Source organism: Neoarius graeffei, chromosome 15 (assembly GCF_027579695.1).
Source record: "Neoarius graeffei isolate fNeoGra1 chromosome 15, fNeoGra1.pri, whole genome shotgun sequence".
Taxonomy (NCBI): domain Eukaryota; kingdom Metazoa; phylum Chordata; class Actinopteri; order Siluriformes; family Ariidae; genus Neoarius; species Neoarius graeffei.
The window spans coordinates 56,986,310-57,010,102 of NC_083583.1; the positions used below are offsets into that span (position 1 = coordinate 56,986,310).

A 23,793-nucleotide genomic window follows, 5' to 3' on the forward strand; every position below is an offset into this window, starting at 1 on the left:
TTAACATTAACCTTAGATATTAATGAAATGCTTTGATACTGAACATGTGACAAGTAGCTTCTCGCTGATTGGCTGTGGAAGTTTGGCCCTGCCTATTGTTCAGACAAGCCTCTAGTGTTCCTCCACAGCACTGTGAAGGGTTTCACCGACACTTCTGAAGGCACAGCAGGTATGTACTTGTGTTGTAGTGAAATAAGGGGGGGAATAATTTATATAGGCTGAATTCTGTAGAGAAACACATGTTGTGATGTTATTTAATTAATTCTACATGACTGTACACGTGACTAAAGGTAAACACAGAAAAGTGAGATGTTTATTTAATGATCATTTGTTGTTAGAGTAATTTGCTGTAAATCCCTGTTGCTCTGTGTGTGTGTGTGTGTGTGTGTGTGTGTGTGTGTGTGTGTGTGTGTGTGTGTGTAGTTATGAGTCTTTTAACATGACAGAAGTGTGCATGCAGTTACACTTGTAACCAACTGTATTTCAGGTTAATATACAAATTACTTTTTCATCTTCAACCACCAGATTAAAATTATGTTCTTCAATAATCCTGATTGTGAGGATGGAAAGTGTCATGGGTGCATTTTGTCACCCCTTAGTCTCTGTGTGGATGATCTCCACAGATGCGCAACTTGTGAACAGGCAAGTCAGGCAACTGCTTGGGGCCCCCTGGCCCAGGGGCCCTCCGAGAGTTGGGGCCCGAGGGCTTATTTATTTTGTTTTTTATTGTTTTTATTGTTCTTTACCATTGTATTTTCACATTTGGAATTTAAAAAACTTTGGTTTCATACATTTTTCGTTAGTGTCAGATTATTTATAACATATCGGTGATGAACACTGGTCAGAAGGGCCCCCTGGAAATTTTTGCTTGGGGCCACAACAGACTCTAGAATCACCTCTGGATCTCCAGGGCTTAAGTGTAAAACGTTATTAGTTTTCCTTCAGAGTCTTCTGCAGTTTATATTGTCTTTACAGAAAGTAGCACTGTACTGCGCCCTCTAGTGGCGGGTTCATGTATAGGCGGTATTTTGCATGGGGCGCCCACATAAAAGAGGATGAATTGGTAAAGGATGATCTAGTGGAGCTCTGCCACCTAAGAGATTCTGCCTCACGGATATCCGGGAACAAACAGACACAGCAGCTCAGAGATGTTTCTCAGTTTAGTGTAGGACAAACATGAGTATATATTCACATTAGTGTGTTGTAGCTGTGTGATTGGCAAAGCTAAGCTATCTATCTATCTATCTATCTATCTATCTATCTATCTATCTATCTATGAAACATAAATGGCTGATGAAGCATTACATCACTGGTTTAAACTTGACTACTGTATGAAAGAAGAGACACATTATGTTCCATTACGTCACCCGTCAGGATCATAGTCTTATGAAAAGAAGACATTACTGGTCAACATCACCTTCATTAAGCAGAGAGCAGAATGTCCGAGCAATGAAGATTATGGGTGTTATGGTAGTGCAGTGGTTATCACTGTCACCTCGCAGCAAGAAGCTTCCGGGTTCAAACCCCATTGCCGATGGGGGCCTTTCTGTGTGGAGTTTGCATGTTCTCCCAATGTCTGCATGGGTTTCCTCTGGGTGCTCCAGTTTCCCCCACAGTTCAAATACCCAGCCACCAAGATTGCACAAGCCAGTGCATACTTAGTGCCGGTCTCAAGTCCAGATAGATTGGGGGGAGACCATCGGGTGTAAAAATCTATGTCAAAGGGGTTGAAAATTAATTGGGACTTTTTCCTGTATTCTTCCCCTGTCACAAACTATGTGTCCTGTGTAACAAATAAATTAAATTAGAATTTCAAGGATGTAACTTAACCAAAAGAAGTAGCAATCAGACCAGCCTGTACCAGTTTCAAGCATGCCAGACAAATATTTTTATCACAAACAATCAGAATGATGACATTTGCGCGACTGGTTTTCTCTCACTCATTTGCACGTCACATCAATGATTTCATGTCACCGTGTGGGTCAGTTATCCCTGTTGGAGTGGTTCTAGTTTCTGAGCTACGAGGCAAGTTACTTCTTGGTCTCCATGTAGTGAAATTCCCTCTTCCTACAAAAAAAAAATGCAAGGTAAAAGAAAATATGATCTGCCTGGTTTTTGCATAGTGGCAGTGTGTTGAAAGCATGAAACCATCGAAATGTATAAAGTAGGACATTTAGAGACATAGCCATCAAGACAAGACTGTTGATTTTTTTTTTCTTTCAAAAGAAGCCAAGAAGATCTGGATACATCTAAGCAAATTAACAAAAATGTGTGCACTGTTCAGGAGCAAGCAATACCCTGGGGAGCAGTTGGGGGTTAGGTGCCTTGCTCAAAGGCACTTCAGCCATTCCTGCTGATTCAGCGAACTGAACCAGCAACCTTCTGGCCATGGCTTCCCCAGATACTCTGCGAAAATCAGTAGATTATCTTTGATTTCCAGTGACACCTTATGGAAGAGAATATAAGGAGACAAAAAAGCAGCAAAGCTGAACACACATTACAGCAAGTGACTATTATGCACTCAAACTAAATGAATCAACAGATGTATCTGATCAGGTCACCCTGATTTGGAGGCAATTATCAAAATGAAATCACATCCTCAGGTTTCCCATTGATTAGCACAAGCTATGATTTAACAGGAACAGAGCTGAAATCTCATTATGTTTGTGCTTAATAGCTCTGCAATTTTCATATTAAGTGTGCAATTTGTTATTTAGTATTTGTTTGTTTTATTTATTAGGCTAGGTCAATTTCACTTACTCAGGATTATGTGTATACGTTTATATAGTGCTCCATCTTCATATTAATGTTGTGAACATTAAATAAAAGCATTTAATAAAATATTTTCTACTGTATGTTTGTGAGGTACAACCTTAACTATATGTAAGTTGATTTATTTCCTGTTATCTGAGGTAGTAAATTAGTATTATCCATTTTATTAGCGGAGCTCCAGTGGAGCACCATACCTAAGAAAAAATGGTAAACCCATCGAGTCGATTTTTTTGTGAGTGTGAATGGTTGTCTATGTGTCAGCCCTGTGATGACCTGGCAACTTGTCCAGGGTGTACCCCGCCTCTCGCCCGTAGTCAGCTGGGATAGGCTCCAGCTTGCCTGCGACCCTGTAGAACAGGATAAAGCGGCTACAGATAATGAGATGAGATGAGATGAGATGACACACCGCCTAGTGGCCAGTGTTAGTAATTACCAGTCATACACACCGCCTAGTGGCCAGTGTTAGTAATTACCAGTCATACACACCGCCTAGTGGCCAGTGCTATCCAGTAAAGAAATACAACAAAAGAGACTGGCTATGATATAAGAAAATTCTAGCCTGGCAAGCCAGACTAAATGTGAATATTTAGTCTGGCCTCGATCCGTAGAAATTTCCGAAGGGGGTGGGAGGAACAAACCGCTGTCTTTCAAACTGTCTCTGTGTCTCTGACCAATCAGCGCAACAGTGACTGTGACGTAGTCAGAGCGACAGAAAGCAGTGGGGGAGACCTTGAAATAAATAATTTTTCAAAATGCGTATTAATTAATAAACAGGTTCTAGATATTAAGAAGTTTGGAGATAATGACCACAAGTTTGGAGTCTGTACCACATACACTCATTTTTTTCCCCAAGTGTTTTTCAAGGGTTTGCTTAAACTGTTTTTGAGAGTTTTTATTGAGTGGTGTTTGGTGTAATAATTTCCCTTAAATTTAAAATAACAGGAAAATAAGAAACAATCAAAAAGTAATGTTTCAAAGCTGTTTATTAATTCTTCGTACTGCACAAACTAGCCCCATCCTTTTGGCTACGAGCGAAGCCAGCTGGTAGATCAGACTTTTGCCATAGCCTGTCGGCAAAACAGCGAAAACGTCCTTCTTGAAAAGGAATGAGCGGAGAGCCTCTTCCTGCTCATGTTTCAACGAAAACTCCAAGTCTTCTAAAACTGATTCCAAAGCGGAGTCAAACGCGCGCTGTTCACTAGCCCGTAGCCATCTTTCCTGCTGTGCTTTCTCCAGCGTCGCGCAGCCTTGTCGTTACTCCTGCAAAAGCCCGCCCAAAGAATCCAAACAAAAACCTTGCGTTGTGATTGGCGGGCACGATTTGATGCCCGGGGTGTTTTTGTTTATATGGTGTGAGGCTAGACCCACTCGCTAGGCAAAAATATTTTTGGCCGCTAAGCGGGTGGGTCTAGTTTACTAGGCTAAGAAAATTCTACAACCCAGAAACAGATGGGAGCTCCACTTTTAGGTAGTGCCTAAATCCATATATTAGGCCTATGCAATGGATAATTATTAGTCGTCTTAATAATGTTATTATTAAAAATTAATATGCATTTCTTTCTTTACTTCCATATGATAAATAACTTTAGTGTCATGTTGGGTTGCGACTTGATGTCCAACATAAAATGTGGGTCCTCAAGCAAAACCCATTGAGAACCACTACTCTAAACCCATGCAGGGCAAACTCTGCACAGAAAGGCCCCAGTTGGCTGCAAGGTTTGAACCCAGAACCTTCTTGCTGTGAGGTAACAGTACTAACCCCTGCACCACCATGCTGCCCTGGCCTAGTTTTACTTTCATCTTTATTTTTATTAATTAAAAGTCACTTAATGTGTTAGTGATGTACAGTGGTGCTTGAAAGTTTGTGAACCCTTTAGAATTTTCTATATTTCTGCATAAATATGACCTAAAACATCATCAGATTTTCACACAAGTCCTAAAAGTAGATAAAGAGAACCCAGTTAAACAAATGAGACAAAAATATTGTACTTGGTCATTTATTTATTGAGGAAAATGATCCAATATTACATATCTGTGAGTGGCAAAAGGATGTGAACCTTTGCATTCAGTATCTGGTGTGACCCCTTTGTGCAGCAATAAGTTCAGTTCAGTCAGTTCAGTTTAAGTTTATTGTCCCCTAAGGAGGGGAAACTTGTCTTGCAACAGGTAAACATACAGATAGCACAACAGATAACAACACATACACATACAAATAAATAACACAGACTACAAGTTAAAAATGCTGTAAACAGCTTCTCATCTAAGTGCAAGGATTGTGCAAATTTAGCAACCTAATCGCACTTGGTACAAAGGAGTTCTTTGTCCTGTTAGACTTAAAACCAGGGACTCTGAATCTCCTGCCTGAAGGGAGAACCTCAAAAGAACAATGAAGGGGATGATTTACACAATCCAGTATGTCATCTGCCTTCCTCATAACCTGCCTCTCATAAATATTTGTTAAGGAAGCCTGTGGACAGCCTATTATCTTATCAGCCACCTTCACAATATGGTTGATGTTATTTTTCTCCTTCAGGCTAATACCCCCATACCAGGCAATGAAAGCAAAAGTAAGAACAGATTCAATAAAAGATTTATAAAACAAAGACAAAATAACCTTATCAACATTAAAAGAGTTAAGCTTCCTTAGGAAGTACAATCGTTGTTGACCCTTTTTGCAGATAGTCTCTGTATTTACATCAAATTTGAGTTTACTGTCTATCACAGTACCCAAATATTTATACTGCTCTACCACCTCTATACTGCTACCTTTTATTGAGGAGAAGCAGGTTGTTTTTTCCTAAAATCTATCAGCATATCCTTAGTTTTAGAGGTGTTGAGCTGGAGAAAAGACCTGTCACACCAACTAACAAACTTGTCGACCACAGGCCCATGCTGGGATTCATGTTTCTGCAGTAAACTGACAATGACTGTATCATCAGCATATTTCAGGATATGTCTATTACTATACTGGCTCCTACAATCGTTAGTGTAGAGGATGTATAGTAAAGGTGAAAGTACACAACCCTGAGGGGAGCCAGTAGAAGAGACACGCCTTTCAGAGAGACAACCATTTACCTTAACTCTCTGTGTTCTGTTTGTTAAAAAGTCCATTATCCAACTCACAAGATCACTTTCAATATTAAAGTCTGCAAGTAATTTACTAACTAAAACATAAGGCTGGATTGTATTAAAAGCCGAGGAGAAATCCAAAAACAAGAGCCTGGCATGCGTACCAGGACCCTCTAAATGTCTGTAAAGGAGATCTAAAAGTGTAATCTGGGCATCCTCTACCCCCCTTCTAGCCCTGTATGCAAATTGCCCGGGGTCCAGGGCTCCACCCACCCTGCATAGTAGGAGTCGCTTGACAATCCTTTCGAATGACTTCATGACCAGTGAGGTCAGTGCCACTGGTCTGAAGTCATTTAATGTGACTGCAGAGTTACCCTTTGCCACTGGAACTATGATAGACTCCTTCCAAGCCATTGGGACCCTTCTCTGGTTCAAGGAGATCTCAAAAATGTCCGCAAATACACCACAGAGCTGCTCTGAGCAGCACTTTAACAGTTTCCCACTAATCCCATCTGGACCTGGACTCTTATTTACTTTAGATCTTTTAAATATAGACCTGACCTCCTCCTTTGCAACAAAAAAAGGAGTGCACTCTACCTGAGCCAGTTCCTCTGTTAAATTATTTAATTTAGTTGAAAAGTCATGAGTGTCAAAACGTGAAAAAAAGGTGTTCAATGCTTCAGATAAGTCACTATCATTTTTATACATTGGCAATTGAACTGAGTTCTTTTGTGCTTTTTGCAAACCTATCATTTTTTTCACACCATCCCATGCTGCCCTCAAGTTGTTACTGCCTAGTCTTTCCTCCATTTTATTTTTATATTGCAATTTAGCCCTCTTAATTTCTGCCCTGACCTCCTTTGTTGCCTCCCTGATTCCACACGTATCCCCTTTTTGAAAAGCCTGATGTTTTTTCATTAGCACTTGTTTCAATGAGCTAGTGACCCATGGCTTATTGTTTGCATACACTTTAACATGCTTTTTAGGAATAACAGAATCCACACAAAAAGACGTATAAGAACATACAGTGTCAACAAGCTCATCAATATCTGAGGCAGAGTCAATAAAGACAGACCAATCGGTGCAGTCAAAGCAACCTTGTAATTTCAGAACAGACTCATCATCCCAGGACTCAATCTCTCTAGTTTTAATTTTCCCCTTTTTAAGCATTGGTCTGTACACAGGGATGAGATTGATAGCACAGTGGTCGACTAAATAAGTGCAACTAAACATTTCCAGTAACTGTTGATAAGTCCTGCACACAAGCTTGGAGGAATTTTAGCCCGTTCCTCCGTACAGAACAGCTTCAACTCTGGGATGTTGGTGGGTTTCCTCACATGAATTGCTTGCTTCAGGTCCTTCCACAACATTTCGATTGGATTAAGGTCAGGACTTTGACTTGGCCATTCCAAAACATTAACTTTATTCTTCTTTAACCATTCTTTGGTAGAACAACTTGTGTGCTTAGGGTCGTTGTCTTGCTGCATGACCCACCTTCTCTTGAGATTCAGTTCATGGACAGATGTCCTGACATTTTCCTTTAGAATTCGCTGGTATAATTCAGAATTCATTGTTCCATCAATGATAGCAAGCCGTCCTGGCCCAGATGCAGCAAAACAGGCCCAAACAATGATACTACCACCACCATGTTTCACAGATAGGACAAGGTTCTTATGCTGGAATGCAATGTTTTCCTTTCTCCAAACATAATGCTTCTCATTTAAACCAAAAAGTTCTATTTTGGTCTCATCCATCCACAAAACTTTTTTCCAAAAGCCTTCTGGCTTGTCCACGAGAACTTTAGCAAACTGCAGATGAGCAGCAATGTTCTTTTTGGAAAAGCAGTGGCTTTCTCCTTGCAACCCTGCCATGCACACCATTGTTGTTCAGTGTTCTCCTGATGGTGGACTCAAGAACATTAACATTTGTCAATGTGAGAGAGGCCTTCAGTTGCTTAGAAGTTACCCTGGGGTCCTTTGTGACCTCACCGACTATTACACGTCTTGCTCTTGGATTGATCTTTGTTGGTCGACCACTCCTGGGGAAGGTAACAATGGTCTTGAATTTCCTCCATTTGTACACAATTTGTCTGATTGTGGATTGGTGGAGTCCAAACTCTTTAGAGATGGTTTTGTAACCTTTTCCAGCCTGATGAGCATTGACAATGCTTTTTCTGAGGTCCTCAGAAATCTCCTTTGTTCGTGCCATGATACACTTCCACAAACATGCTGTGAAGATCAGTCTTAGATAGATCCCTGTTCTTTAAATAAAACAGGGTGCCCACTCACACCTGATTGTCATCCCATTGATTGAAAACACCTGACTCTCATTTCACCTTCAAATTAACTGCTAATCCTAGAGGTTCACATACTTTTGCCACTTACAGGTATGTAATATTGGATCATTTTCCTCAATAAATAAATGACCAAGTATAATATTTTTTGTCTCATTTGTTTAACTGGGTTCTCTTTATCTAATTTTAGGACTTGTGTGAAAATCTGATGATGTTTTAGGTCATATTTATGCAGAAATATAGAAAATTCTAAAGGGTTCACAAACTTTCAAGCACCACTGTGTGTTGTTTCTCTTTACTTAGTTGAGCGGTTCTTGACATAATATGGATTACTACAGTTGTGGAATAGGGCTATTTACTGTATTTTTATTATTTACTATTTACTATTTGATCTCAACCACATTAAGAAGGCAAGAAACTGCACTTATTAACTTGTAACGAGGCACCTGTTAATTGAAAAGCATTCCAGGTGACTACCTCATGAAGCTGGTTAAGATAATGCCAATAGTGTGTAAAGCGTCACTGGCTACTTTGAAGAATCTAAAATATGAAATGTATTTTTTTAAACATACATTTTATAATTCCATATATGTTCCATATGTTATTTCATAGTTTTGATATCTTCAGTATTGTTCTACAATGTAGAAAATAGTAAAAATACAGGAAAACCTATGAAGGGGTGTACAAACTTTTAACTGGTACTCTATATCATACAGTACCAGCACACAGTCTTAGGAAATTGGATCAGGTTCTCATGTGATCACTGATGACACGCCTGTGTTAACTGCTCTGTTCTGTGCAGCCATGTGGATGTACGTATTGGCTTTGGTGGTCCTGTACTATGTGGTGCGCTGGTTCCGTGAGCTGGAGAGAGTTCCAGACAAAGGGAGCAAGTACGTGTACATCACTGGCTGTGACTCTGGCTTTGGAAACCTTCTCGCACGCCATCTGGACAAGTGCGGCTTCTGTGTGGTGGCAGCATGTTTTACAGAGAAGGGGGAAGAGGAGCTGAAAAAGTGCTGCTCAAGCAGAATGTCTACAGTCCATCTGGATGTCAGAAAGCAGGAAAGCATTGATAAGGCTGCAGCCTTTATCAAGGAGCGAGTCGGGCAGAAAGGTGGGAAAAACACACACAAAACCTATGGAGCGCTTCATTATCATCATTTCATTACTACTGAAGTTAACATGGCACTGTTTCCAAATTCAATTTTAATGTTCTATAAGTGCTACATATACTGTATATACACTGATAGTCTGAAGTGGAACATTTAAACATCTTTCCATTTTATTACAATTTACACTGTAATATAAACTATAAGTTATTGTGTCTAGATTTGTCTTACAGTTGATACTAGACATTGTTCCTTTCGACTAATAGACACACATACATGCATACATACATGGGTGACAATTTAGAGGAAAAACCGATGGCTCTGTTTTGCTTTGGGGACATTTTGTTGGCATGGTCTGGGTCTACCGCTCCCCCTAGAGGGAAGAGTAACTGCAATTCAATACACAGTTTTTCTGATGACCTTTGTCCATGTTCTCTTCCAGAATGATAATGTCACTGAATGGTTTGTTGAATATGAAAATGATAGAATGTATATAATGTTAATGCCATCACCATTACCAGATCAAAAGCCATTTGAACACCTATAGGGGATCTGGACAGATATGTTAGACAGTGCTCTTCAATACCATCATCAAAGCAGCAATCTTTTGGAAGAATGGTATTTGTCTTTACAGTACAATTCCAAGGGCTTGTAGAATCAATGTCAAGAATACAAATAACTTCACCCTAGGCAGAAGTAACACAGTGCTAATACAGCTCTGCGAAAACCATACATGTCAACCTTTACGGAATGTCCGCATTTTATACGGATTTGATTCAATAAACGTAGTATATGGGCGTGCAAATAAAGTTATACGGATTCTTTAAAAAAACTTCAATATTTATTTAGAGCTATAATCAATTCCCACGATGATAAAAGAGTGCATAACATTTACAAACGTACTGTACACCACAGAAAGCACAGACAGCCAGTAAAGAGTCTTATGAAATCGCGCATTATCTCGTGGTAGCGAGACTTCGTTCCACTTTGATCATGCACACACTGCATTGAGAGAATCCCGCCAAACGTGAAGTAACATTTTGTTTGAAAAGCATATTTCCACCTGAGCGACTTTCAATAGCGACTGAAAAGATTCTGAATGGGCACTCCGGCAAAGAAATTCAAAACACAACACAGCAGTAGGTTTCTCCCTGAATGGAAGGACCTTTTCAATGGCATAATCCAACCGGCACCCTCCAAAAACGAAGAATACGCACACTGCACACTGTGTGTGCGTGACATCAAAGTTGCAGCATTGGGAGTGTAGAACATTTCAAATCAAAACTACAGTGGTGCTTGAAAGTTTGTGAACCCTTTAGAATTTTCTATATTTCTTCATTAATATGACTTAAAACATCATCAGATTTTCACACAAGTCCTAAAAGTAGATAAAGAGAACCCAGTTAAACAAATGAGACAAAAATATTATACTTGGTCATTTATTTATTGAGAAAAATTATCCAATATTACATATCTGTGAGTGGCAAAAGTATGTGAACCTCTAGGATTAGCAGTTAATTTGAAGGTGAAATTAGAGTCAGGTGTTTTCAATCAATGGGACGACAATCAGGTGTGAGTGGGCACCCTGTTTTATTTAAAGAACAGGGATCTATCAAAGTCTGATCTTCACAACACATGTTTGTGGAAGTGTATCATGGCACGAACAAAGGAGATTTCTGAGGATCTCAGAAAAAGCATTGTTGATACTCATCATGCTGGAAAAGGTTACAAAACCATCTCTAAAGAGTTTGGACTCCACCAATCCACAGTCAGACAGATTGTGTACAAATGGAGGAAATTTAAGACCATTGTTACCCTCCCCAGGAGTGGTCGACCAACAAAGATCACTCCAAGAGCAAGGTGTGTAATAGTCGGCGAGGTCACAAAAGACTCCAGGGTAACTTGTAAGCAACTGAAGGTCTCTCTCACATTGGCTAATGTTAATGTTCATGAGTCCACCATCAGGAGAACACTGAACAACAATGATGTGCATGGCAGGGTTGCAAGGAGAAAGCCACTGCTCTCCAAAAAGAACATTGCTACTCGTCCGCAGTTTGCTAAAGATCACGTGGACAAGCCAGAAGGCTATTGGAAAAATGTTTTGTGGACGGATGAGACCAAAATAGAACTTTTTGGTTTAAATGAGAAGCGTTATGTTTGGAGGAAGGAAAACACTGCATTCCAGCATAAGAACCTTGTCCCATCTGTGAAACATGGTGGTGGTAGTATTATGGTTTGGGCCTGTTTTGCTGCATCTGGGCCAGGATGGCTTACCATCATTGATGGAACAATGAATTCTGAATTATACCAGCGAATTCTAAAGGAAAATATCAGGACATCTGTCCATGAACTGAATCTCAAGAGAAGGTGGGTCATGCAGCAAGACAATGACCCTAAGCACACAAGTCGTTCTACCAAAGAATGGTTAAAGAATGGTTAAAGTTATGTTTGGAGGAAGGAAAACACTGCATTCCAGCATAAGAACCTTGTCCCATCTGTGAAACATGGTGGTGGTAGTATTATGGTTTGGGCCTGTTTTGCTGCATCTGGGCCAGGATGGCTTACCATCATTGATGGAACAATGAATTCTGAATTATACCAGCGAATTCTAAAGGAAAATATCAGGACATCTGTCCATGAACTGAATCTCAAGAGAAGGTGGGTCATGCAGCAAGACAACGACCCTAAGCACACAAGTCGTTCTACCAAAGAATGGTTAAAGAAGAATAAAATTAATGTTTTGGAATGGCCAAGTCAAAGTCCTGACCTTAATCCAATCAAAATGTTGCGGAAGGACCTGAAGCGAGCAGTTCATGTGAGGAAACCCACCAACATCCCAGAGTTGAAGCTGTTCTGTACGGAGGAACGGGCTAAAATTCCTCCAAGCCGGTGTGCAGGACTGATCAACAGTTACCGGAAACATTTAGTTTCAGTTATTGCTGCACAAGGGGGTCACACCAGATACTGAAAGCAAAGGTTCACATACTTTTGCCACTCACAGATATGTAATATTGGATCATTTTCTTCAATAAATAAATTACCAAGTATAATATTTTTGTCTCATTTGTTTAACTGGGTTCTCTTTATCTACTCTTGGGACTTGTGTGAAAATCTGATGATGTTTTAGGTCATATTTATGCAGAAATATAGAAAATTCTAAAGGGTTCACAAACTTTCAAGCACCACTGTACATCAGCGGAATGCAAGCCAAAGGCAAAATCAGCCACTGATGACAGTATTTGCGCGCTCAAAAACTGATATGCCAACAACTGGAAAAGACAGAAAACACAAGGTAGTGGGCGTTTTAGTTCAAGTTAGGCAGCGCTCTGTTTACCCCACAGTAATGCTGACTGTGAGAGAGTTTTCTCTCAAGTCAGGAAGATACACACAGAGCAGAAAGAACCTGAATGCAGACACACTGACCTGGCCTACTGCAGTGTAAGATCAACACAGACACTTGCTGTGATATGCAGCCTAGTGAGGTATTGGTGCAGAGTGCTAAAAAAGCTGTCGTGGAGTACAATTCCGAACATTAGAGTGACACTTTGTGTTTTTGTCAAACATTGGAGCTTTGTATTCATTCTGAAGGTTTATTGTTATTAAAATTGAATAAAAAGTAACTGGGATATATCATTGTTATTTATCATTCAAATTTTAGGTACAGTGGTGCTTGAAAGTTTGTGAACCCTTTAGAATTTTCTATATTTCTGCATAAATATGACCTAAAACATCATCAGATTTTCACACAAGTCCTAAAAGTAGATAAACAGAATCCAGTTAAACAAATGAGACAAAAATATTATACTTGCTCATTTATTTATTGAGGAAAATGATTCAATATTGCATATCTGTGAGTGGCAAAAATATGTGAACTTTTGCTTTCAGTATCTGGTGTGACCCCCTTGTGCAGCAATAACTGTAGCTAAACGTTTGCGGTAACTGTTGATCAGTCCTGCACACCGGCTTGGAGGAATTTTAGCCCATTCCTCCGTACAGAACAGCTTCAACTCTGGGATGTTGGTGGGTTTCCTCACATGAACTGCTCGCTTCAGGTCCTTCCAAAACATTTCCATTGGATTAAGGTCAGGACTTTGACTTGGCCATTCCAAAACATTAACTTTATTCTTCTTTAAGCATTCTTTGGTAGAACGACTTGTGTGCTTAGGGTCGTTGTCTTGCTGCATGACCCACCTTCTCTTGAGATTCAGTTCATGGATAGATGTCCTGACATTTTCCTTTAGAATTCGCTGGTATAATTCGGAATTCATTGCTCCATCAATGATGGCAAACCGTCCTGGCCCAGATGCAGCAAAACAGGCCCAAACCATGATACTACCACCACCATGTTTCACAGATGGGATAAGGTTCTTATGCTGGAGTGCAGTGTTTTCCTTTCACCAAACATAACGCTTCTCATTTAAACCAAAAAGTTCTATTTTGGTCTCATCCATCCACAAAAGATTTTTCCAGTAACCTTCTGGCTTGTCCACATGATCTTTTGCAAACTGTAGATGAGCAGCAATGTTCTTTTTGGAGAGCAGTGGCTTTCTCCTTGGAACCCTGCCATGCACAACATTGTTGTTCAGTGTTCTCCTGATGGTGGACTCATGAACATTAACATTAGCCAATGTGAGAGAGGCCTTCAGTTGCTTAGAAGTTATCCTGGGGTCCTTTGTGACCTCGCCGACTATTACACGCCTTGCTCTTGGAGTGATCTTTGTTGGTCGACCACTCCTGGGGAGGGTAACAATGATCTTGAATTTCCTCCATTTGTACACAATCTGTCTGACTGTGGATTGGTGGAGTCCAAACTCTTTAGAGATGGTTTTGTAACCTTTTCCAGCCTGATGAGCATCAACAACGCTTTTTCTGAGGTCCTCAGAAATCTCCTTTGTTCGTGCCATGATACACTTCCACAAACATGTGTTATGAAGATCAGACTTTGATAGATCCCTGTTCTTTAAATAAAACAGGGTGCCCACTCACACCTGATTGTCATCCCATTGATTGAAAACACCTGACTCTAATTTCACCTTTAAATTAACTGCTAATCCTAGCGGTTCACATACTTTTGCCACTTACAGATATGTAATATTGGATCATTTTCCTCAATAAATAAATGACCAAGTACAATATTTTTGTCTCATTTGTTTAACTGGGTTCTCTTTATCTACTTTTAGGACTTGTGTGAAAATCTGATGATGTTTTAGGTCATATTTATGCAGAAATATAGAAAATTCTAAAGGGTTCACAAACTTTCAAGCACCACTGTAAATTATTTTAATTTGCATCTTATAAGGATTTTATAAGGGAAATGAGGATTTTGGAGGTTGGTTATACAGGTTTGATTGACCAAAGGTTGACATGTATGGAAAACATACCAACCCCCCCCCCCCCCCCCCCCCCAACTCTAAGGGATAGAGCTGTTGTGCGATTGACTGTACAAATCGATTGAGGAGCTGTCTTTTTACAGACTGCTGTAAGCAAAAGAAAAGAGAAGCAAATGCAGGTAAGATGTTCATAAAAGTTTATTAAGAAAAGGCTTTTTTCATTTTTAATAAAAGGAATATGGGGTGGCACGGTGGTGTAGTGGTTAGCGCTGTCGCCTCACAGCAAGAAGGTCCGGGTTCGAGCCTTGTGGCCGGCGAGGGCCTTTCTGTGCGGAGTTTGCATGTTCTCCCCGTGTCCGCGTGGGTTTCCTCCGGGTGCTCCGGTTTCCCCCACAGTCCAAAGACATGCAGGTTAGGTTAACCGGTGACTCTAAATTGACCGTAGGTGTGAATGTGAGTGTGAATGGTTGTCTGTGTCTATGTGTCAGCCCTGTGATGACCTGGCGACTTGTCCAGGGTGTACCCCGCCTTTTGCCCGTAGTCAGCTGGGATAGGCTCCAGCTTGCCTGCGACCCTGTAGAACAGGATAAAGCGGCTAGAGATAATGAGATGAGATGTTGCCCTTTTTATAATAAAATTTATTTATTTATTTATTTTCAAAATATCATGGGAAAATTGAAGCATAAACCCAGTGTCATGAATCGAATTGATTTGTGAATTGAGTGAATCATCACATGCCTACATTTTACAGATGTCTACAGATTTTGTTTCCTTTTAATTTGTTACCCATCTGTCTCTCACACACACACACACACACACACACACACATAGATATAAATACAGTCATGTGAAAAAGAAAGTACAACCTCTTCCAGTTACATGGTTTCACCAATCAAGACATAACAAAAAATCATCTGAGCCAGGTCCTAAAATTATGCAAGTCTATCCTCGGGCGTAAAGCAACACACAACAGATTCCATCGTGTCATTACTTATTTAACATAAATTAAGTGAATATGCAAAATCCATGTGTGAATAAGTAAGTACACCCCATGATTCAATAGCTTGTAGAACCACCTTTTGCACCACTAACTTGAAGAAATCGTTTTCTGTATGATTTTATCAGTCTCATATCGTTGTGGAAGAATTTTGGCCCACTCTTCTTTACAACATTGCTTCAGTTAATTTATGTTGAGGGCATTTGCTTATGCACAGCTCTCTTAAGGTCCCACCACAGCATTTCAATTGGGTTGAGGACTGGACTTTGACTTGGCCATTCCAACACCTTAATTATTTTCTTTTTCAGCCATTCTGCTGTAGATTTGCTGGTGTGCTTGGAATCATTGTCCTGTTCCATGACCCAGGCTTTAGCTGTTGGACAGATGGCCTCACATTTGCCTCTAGAATACTTTGGTATACAGAGGAGTTCATGGTTGATGCAATGACTGCAAGGTGCCCACAGGGGCGTGAACACCAGTCAGGGTGTTAAAAGGAAAAAGTAAGAAAATGGAGTAAAACAAAAAGTAAGATATTTCATCTTTGACCCAAATGTAGTAGAGTTCAAGTACCAAAATGCTACTACTTCAGTAAAGTACAAATACTTCAAAAAGGTAAGTTAGTATAGCAACTAATTTTACTTTGTACTAAACTAAACAGCAACTAATTGTGCTTTGTACTAAAAGTACTTTGTTACTATTTGCAACTCCTTCACCTCTTTGTTCCACCTCCACCTCTTCCTCTGTCTCAAGTGCCTCTCCATCTCTCTCTGATCTATTATTTTCCAAAAGGACATAGTAAAAAAGTCAACAGAACTTCCAACCACCCTGCATTAGGTCTTATTTAGCGTGGACCTAAACTAATAAGCAACACTAAAACGTTTATTAGGCCTACCTGATGTCATCATGGCTCTCCTCCTCTCTACCAGTTGGTATCTCCATGTTCATCTCAGTCTCCTCTGTATCCTCTCTCTCTTCCTCCGCTACTCTGTCTTGTCTCTGTTCTTGTCCCCTAGCCCATGTCAAACAACCAGCCTTAGTTTCCTTGCAGACATATGAATTACACATTTCTGATGCAGTCTTACCATTAGTAGCCTAATCATAAGAAATCTGTTATTTACAAAGAGCCATCTTTTTTAATACAGGCTATATTTGAAAACATATTTGCAATACAAGCTTCAAGGTTTCTAATGGTGTCAGTTATATGTCTCTAAGATAAAAACTCGCAGAGATTCAGATGTGTGTTTAGAACAGTCCTCAATATCCCTGCAGAGGGAGCACTGACTTCTACAGAAGCCAGGCTATGACCTTACGTGGATACAGAAACGTCCACCGAATTCACAAATGCGTGAAAATAGTATGACCTTGCAACGGTGTCGGACTCGTGAATCCAAGATAGAAATGCTATTTATCATATCTGAATTTATTATGGAAATGAACTAATCTGACTTTCTGTTACACAAGCCAGAGTTAGCTAGCTATCCATGAATGGTGATTGCATAATCAGGTGCTTGTCCGACCGACATTAACGATCGTTGCATTCATGCAGGCACCACACTTCAATCAATTTGACAAACGGGTACTAAATCCTTGCCCATAGCCTGTGTGTGCATCAGGCTCAACTATGCAATATGCTAAATCGCTATACAATTTCAGCAAGCCAGGCCAGCACAGCACTATCTAGTCTTCTGTGAACTTCATAGCCTAATCCCTGACCCTGAACACAAGATCTGTTTCCATCATAGTCCATACCTGCTACTGTGGGTGGTAGAAATGGGCAACTGGACTTGCTTGAAGATTCTTGAAAACGTTTCACCTCTCGTCCAAAAGGCTTCCTCAGTTCTGACTAATAGGGAGTATCAGATATTTATCTTCTCCTGGATCAGAATCAGAATCTGATCTAGGAGAAGATAAATATCTGATACTCCCTATTACTCAGACAGAACTGAGGAAGCCTTTTGGACGAAAGGTGAAACGTTTTCAAGAATCTTCAAGCAAGTCCAGTTGCCCATTTCTACCACCCACAGTTTACTATGACCTGGATGATTGAGAATCTTCACAGACATACCTGCTACTGTCTTTCATCCACGTCAACATTTTTTGGCGCATCCCCTCACATGCCTTCTCCTTTTCGCTTTCTCCATCCTGCCTTAAACAATCACCCAGTCTATGGGCAACAGCTACTGTATGGAGTGCTCAGCAGCGGCCCCCCTCCCCTCTCCTCTCCTCCCCCCCTTTCCATGGTGAGTAGCCTAAGCTGTGGAAAGTAAAGGGACGTTGGACGTTTCTTTACTATTTTAAGCAGAATATTTTGAGCATAGCCAAGAGTTAAAAGCACAAGAGTAGTTTTAAAACATAGCATGATAATTTTTTGTCCCTCCCTTGTTTTGGCGCCCCCCCTGGCGGAGCGCCCATATGCACCGCATATAGATCATACCCCGTTTTTGCGCCACTGGGTGCCCAGGCCCTGTGGCTGCAAAACAAGCCCAAATCATCACCCCTCCACCACTATGCTTGATGGTTGTAGGTGTTTGTGCTGATATGCTGTGTTTGGTTTTCACCAAACATGGTGCTGTGCATTATGGCCAAACATTTTCACCTTGGTCTCATCTGTTCAAAGGACATTGTTCCAGATGGCTTGTGGCTTGTTCAGATGCATCTTTACAACCCTAAGCCATGCTGCCATGTTCTTTTTAGATAGAAGAGGCTTTCTTCGGGCAACCCTTCCAAACAAGCCATACTTGCGCAGTCTTTTTCTAATTGTACTGTCATGAACTTTAACATTTAACATGCTAACTGTGGCCTGTAGAGTCCTAGATGCAGTTCTTGGGTTTTTTGCAATTTCTCTGAGCATTGCACGGTCTGACCTTGGAGTAAATTTCCTGGGACGTCCACACCTGGGAAGATTGGCAACTGTCTTGAATGTTTTCCACTTCTGAATAATCTTTCTCACAGTAGAATGATGGATTTCAAATTGTTTGGAAATGGCCTTATAACCCTTCCCAGATTGATGTGCAGCAACAATTGCTTCTCTAAGATCATTGCTGATGTCTTTCCTCCTTGGCATTGTGTTAACATACACCTGAGTGCTCCAGACCAGCAAACTGCCAAAACTTCTGCTTTTTAAGAGGTGGCCACACTTGCTGATGATCAGTTAATCAAATACATTTGATCAGCAACACCTGGCTGCTAACTGCCTTCATAATTTTTATGGAAGCAGTAAGGGTGTACTTAATTTTTCATACACTGCTACTGCATTTTTGGCTTACTTTGTGCTGAATAAATAATGACAGGTCATGTGTTATTGGTCATCTCAGGTTGTAGTTACCTAATTTTAAGACCTGGTAATGACCAGATGATTTTTTTTTATTATGTCCTGACACTTAAAACCTAGACTTGAAAGAGGGTGTACTTTCTTTTTCACATGACTGTACATCAACTTGTTTCGGACCAGCTGACAGTGATGTTACTTGCAAGTGGAAGATTTTAAATTATCTGTTGTCAGACAAGTTTTGCAGTCTGAAATCATGTCCTGCAACACATTTGTCATCAGGTGACAAATGATCTGTAGAGATGAAATGAAGAAAATGAGGAAGCTTGTGAAAGATCTTGTTACTGTGAAAGTGCAAAATTTCCATAAATGCACTAAAACTTTCCCTTGTTTGGCAGGTCTATGGGCTGTGGTCAATAATGCAGGGGTCTCTGTTCCCTCGGGTCCCTGTGACTGGTTGACCCTGGAAGACTACAAGTCCATGCTGTCTGTCAACCTGGACGGAATCATCGGTGTGACCCTGAGTGTCCTTCCTCTCATTAAGAAAGCTAGGGGACGTGTGGTTAATGTGGCTAGTGTGTTTGGCAGGATCACTCCACTTGGAGGACCTTATTGTGTGTCCAAATATGGTGTGGAATCATTTAATGACAGCCTCAGGTAGGGACAATGAGACTTTGGTATTTTTCAAGTACATGAAAAACATTTTTTGTTTGCAATAAGCTTTGAATAACATTATTATATGGAGATCCTATGACCACTTTCCTGAATGCAAATACTTTTTCTGTTATTCAGGCTATGTATGCACCCATTCGGAGTGAAAGTCCTGTGTATTGAGCCAGGTTTCTTTAAGACCAGTGTGACGGACACAGTTCTGATACTCAAACATATTAAAATGCTTTGGGAAAGATTGCCAAAGGAGCTAAAAGACAGCTATGGAGACAACTACATAAGCAGAGGTATATTTGCATGTGACAAGTTTGGTATTCAATAGCTAGGAGATGGTTTTACATTGTGTGTAATTAAATATTCACGTCTGTTTTGTTTTTTTCTGTGCTGTCCAGTGGAAATGGTGCTGAGAGAGAAGTTGTCCAAGATAACAGACGATGACTTGATGAAGGTTGTGAGCTGTATGGAGCATGCTGTCTCAGCCGTGCACCCTCGCACCCGTTACTCCCCTGGCTGGGATGCCAAGTTTATCTGGCTACCACTTTCTTATGCCCCCACCTGTATTTCTGACTACGTGTTCCTTAAATACGCTGTCAAACCTGACAAAATGGTGGATTAGACTGATGCTAATCAATATTAATAGCTGTAAAGACCCACTGGATTTGTAGAGTAGTATATTGTCTACTATATACTGTCTTCAGGTTCGTAAGGTAGCCATTGCTCGCCAGTAGGAACTGTAGTCTCCTGCCAGTTTAGGGCCCTTGCTTTTGGGGGATGGGGGTTCCTGCTGTTCAGCACATCAAAGAACTTCTCGACCATCTGATTGAAATAAAGATTTTTCATTTATAAGCTTTACAAATTTTGTGAATTGTTTGATCTTGAAAAATGCATTAGAGTGATACTTGAAGTTTGAAGGACAAAAAAAGAAGTGTGTATAAAAAAAATTCAATTTCTCATGTTTCAATGGGGGGCGGCATGTAGTGGTTAGCGCTGTCGCCTCACAGCAAGAAGGTCCGGGTTCGAGCCCCGTGGCCGGTGAGGGCCTTTCTGTGCGGAGTTTGCATGTTCTCCCCGTGTCCGTGTGGGTTTCCTCCGGGTGCTCCGGTTTCCCCCACAGTCCAAAGACATGCAGGTTAGGTTAACTGGTGACTCTAAATTGACCGTAGGTGTGAATGTGAGTGTGAATGGTTGTCTGTGTCTATGTGTCGGCCCTGTGATGACCTGGCGACTTGTCCAGGGTGTACCCCGCCTTTCGCCCGTAGTCAGCTGGGATAGGCTCCAGCTTGCCCGCGACCCTGTAGAAGGATAAAGCGGGTAGAGATAATGAGAGGAGATGAGATGTTTCAATGGGGGGGGCAGCACGGTGGTGTAGTGGTTAGCGCTGTCGTCTCACAGCAAGAAGGTCCGGGTTCGAGCCCTGTGGCCGGTGAGGGCCTTTCTGTGCGGAGTTTGCATGTTCTCCCCGTGTCCGCGTGGGTTTCCTCCAGGTGCTCCGGTTTCCCCCACAGTCCAAAGACATGCAGGTTAGGTTAACTGGTGACTCTAAATTGACCGTAGGTGTGAATGTGAGTGTGAATGGTTGTCTGTGTCTATGTGTCAGCCCTGTGATGACCTGGCGACTTGTCCAGGGTGTACCCCGCCTTTCGCCCGTAGTCAGCTGGGATAGGCTCCAGCTTGCCTGCGACCCTGTAGAACAGGATAAAGCGGCTAGAGATAACGAGATGAGATGAGATGTTTCAATGGGGGTGACACAGTGGTGCAGTGGTTAGCACTGTTGCCTTGCAGCAAGAAGCAAAGTCTGGGTTTGAACCTCACGGCCTACTGTGTGGGGTTTGCCTGTTCTGCCTCTGCCTGCGTGGGTTTCCTCTTACAGGATTAGGTCAACTGGCTACTCTAAATTGCCCATAGGTGTGAATGGTTGGTTGTTTCAGTGTTAACCCTGCAATGGATTGGCAAACTGCCCAGGGGATTAGCTTCAGGCTACATCCACACGACAACGGCAACGAGATGTTATTTAAAAATATATCGCATCCAAATGGGCAACGATCAGTAAAATATCAGGTCCATATGGCAACGCAACGCTTGCTGAAAATGATGCAATACACATGCCACACCTCTAGGGGCGCTGTAAGACGGTCCCTTCGGAGACACCAGAACAATAGAAGAAGTAAGGACGCATGCGCATAAACTATTATGCGCGAGACTTCATATTAGCCACAAAGTCAGGAAAATCTGTTCGTAAAATTACGTTATAATGACCAAATACAATGAAAAGTATTTTTCCAGTCTCACCTGTGAAAGGTAATCCCATGTGATCTCGTTTGGACGGTAAACCTGTTGGTACAGTTAAATGCAGCACATGAATGAGGCATCTTTATTCTCCACTTTGACCTATCCAATATGGCGGCGAGGATGACGTATGATTCTACGCGGAAGGCGGCGTCTTTAATGGTCCGGAATAAATTGAAAGCTACACGTTGATGGATTAATTTGTTGTTCTACGCCCTTTTTGAGGAATGCATTGTAGGACTTAAACCAACATCTGAAGAGGTGAGATCGCTCCTTTTTTTCCCTATTTTTGCTGGCGGGATTGACTCTGCCCTAAGGGCTATTTTCTCTCTCTCTCTCTCTCTCTCTCTCTCACTTTGCACCATTACACAATAAATATTCACAGTGAAAATATTTTGTAAGTGCGTTTCATGAACCAAGTTATAGGATTTGTTGACAACTCACATCGAGTTCGTTACACTTCTACCCGGTGTGAAGCACTCACAGTCATGTGGTTGTGACATCATCGTAAACAAATCCGTTCTACTCATCCAGACGACTTCGCAATGGCAACGTTGCCAGATCTTTCCACTCTGGAACCCGTTCTCAAAAAGATTGCGTTTTGGGCACCCAAAACGCTGGTGCCGTGTGGATGCCAGGCCTAAACAATAAGCAATTGTATCGGAGTCACCTGAATCCGTTGCCGTGTGGACAGGGCCTCAGCTTCCCCTGTGACCCTAATGGATAAGTAGTATGGATAGATGGATGGCTGTTTAAACTGGTTAAGCACTGTTTAAGGTATCTGCCAAATGTACACCTAAATAGCTTTCATTTTCTTTCACAAATTGTTACTGCTTTCAACTAAAAAGGTCACTTCAGCTATGAATAGAAATAAAATTAAATACCTGTATAAACGTCACTGTGGGTAAGACATCCTTGAAGTGGAAATCACCAGATAAACTACAAAGACTTTGCAACAGATCTACTCAAGGTCTGTGCTGCTAATTCAACTTTCATTTTCTGTGCCTAATATTTCACACGCTTAGATGGAAGTTTGTTTCCCACTCTCAGTCCAGCATCTTTTTGGATATGACCCAGAATCTTTAATATAGCTTCACTGTATAACTGCATCCTCTGGAATTTTTTATAACCTGATATCTCTCAAACATATTGCAAACAAGCTTAAGCATGCAACATGCCAACATCTTCACATACACTCTATCTCCACTGCTTGGGTGTGGGAAATACTAGTGCATCTCAAACAATTAGAACATCATGAAAAAGTTTGGTTTTTTTTAGTAATTCAATTCAAAAAGATAAACTTTCATATGTTCTATATTCAGTACACAAAGTGAAATATTTCTAGCCTGTTTTGTTTTAATGTTGATGATTGCCTTATTGCACATGAAAATCAGAAATCCAGTATCTCAAATGATTAGAATATTTCATAAGCTCAATCAAAAAAGGATTTACAATACAGAAATGTCCAACCTCTGAAAAGTATGTTAATTTATACACTCAATACTTGGTTGGGGTTCCTTTACCATGAATTACTGCATCATTGGGGGGTGGCATGGAGGTAATCAGCCTGTGGCATTGCTGAGATGTTCTTGAAGCACAGGTTGCTTTGATGGCAGCCTTCAGCTTGTCTGTATTTTTGGGTCAGGTGTTTCTCATCTTCCTCTCAACAGCACCCCACAGATTCTCTCTGGGGTTCAGGTCAGGTGAGTTGGCTGGCCAATCAACCACATTAATATCACGTTCAGCAAACCATTTGGTAGTGATGATGTTTGTCCTTCAGGGTCTAAGATGACCATGACTTCAATTTGGTGGGTAGCAGTTATGGGACCGGTGGTGACTGATGAGGCCAATCCGGGCTTTGAAGGTGAGTAGGTGCTGTAGTAGGAGTGGCAATAGTTTGAGCCTTCCATGCAGCTCGTATCTTCTGGGCCTTAACGATACATTTCATCTCTGCTGCACGTGTGCCACTGGACGATCCTGAGCAAGTGACTCCCAGG

General features: G+C 41.1%; 1 protein-coding gene across 1 annotated transcript; it reads left to right on the forward strand.

Annotated features, from left to right (window-relative positions):
* Positions 1-143: 143 nt before the first annotated feature.
* On the forward strand, positions 144-20,356 carry LOC132898921 (retinol dehydrogenase 7-like). The gene is made up of 5 exons (XM_060940590.1): positions 144-169; positions 8,937-9,251; positions 19,240-19,498; positions 19,634-19,797; positions 19,903-20,356. Exons 2-5 carry the CDS (start codon positions 8,939-8,941, stop codon positions 20,124-20,126), a joined length of 960 nt encoding a protein of 319 aa, XP_060796573.1. The 5' UTR covers positions 144-169; positions 8,937-8,938; the 3' UTR covers positions 20,127-20,356.
* Positions 20,357-23,793: the final 3,437 nt, after the last annotated feature.

What these genes read in the sequence shown, in the direction of transcription:
- LOC132898921 (XM_060940590.1), top strand. Translation starts at nt 8,939, where the DNA reads ATGTGGATGTACGTATTGGCTTTGGTGGTCCTGTACTATGTGGTGCGC. An exon ending in GGAGCGAGTCGGGCAGAAAG is followed by an intron (nt 9,252 to 19,239) that starts GTGGGAAAAACA and finishes CTTGTTTGGCAG; the next exon opens with GTCTATGGGCTGTGGTCAAT. An exon ending in AGACAACTACATAAGCAGAG is followed by an intron (nt 19,798 to 19,902) that starts GTATATTTGCAT and finishes TGTGCTGTCCAG; the next exon opens with TGGAAATGGTGCTGAGAGAG.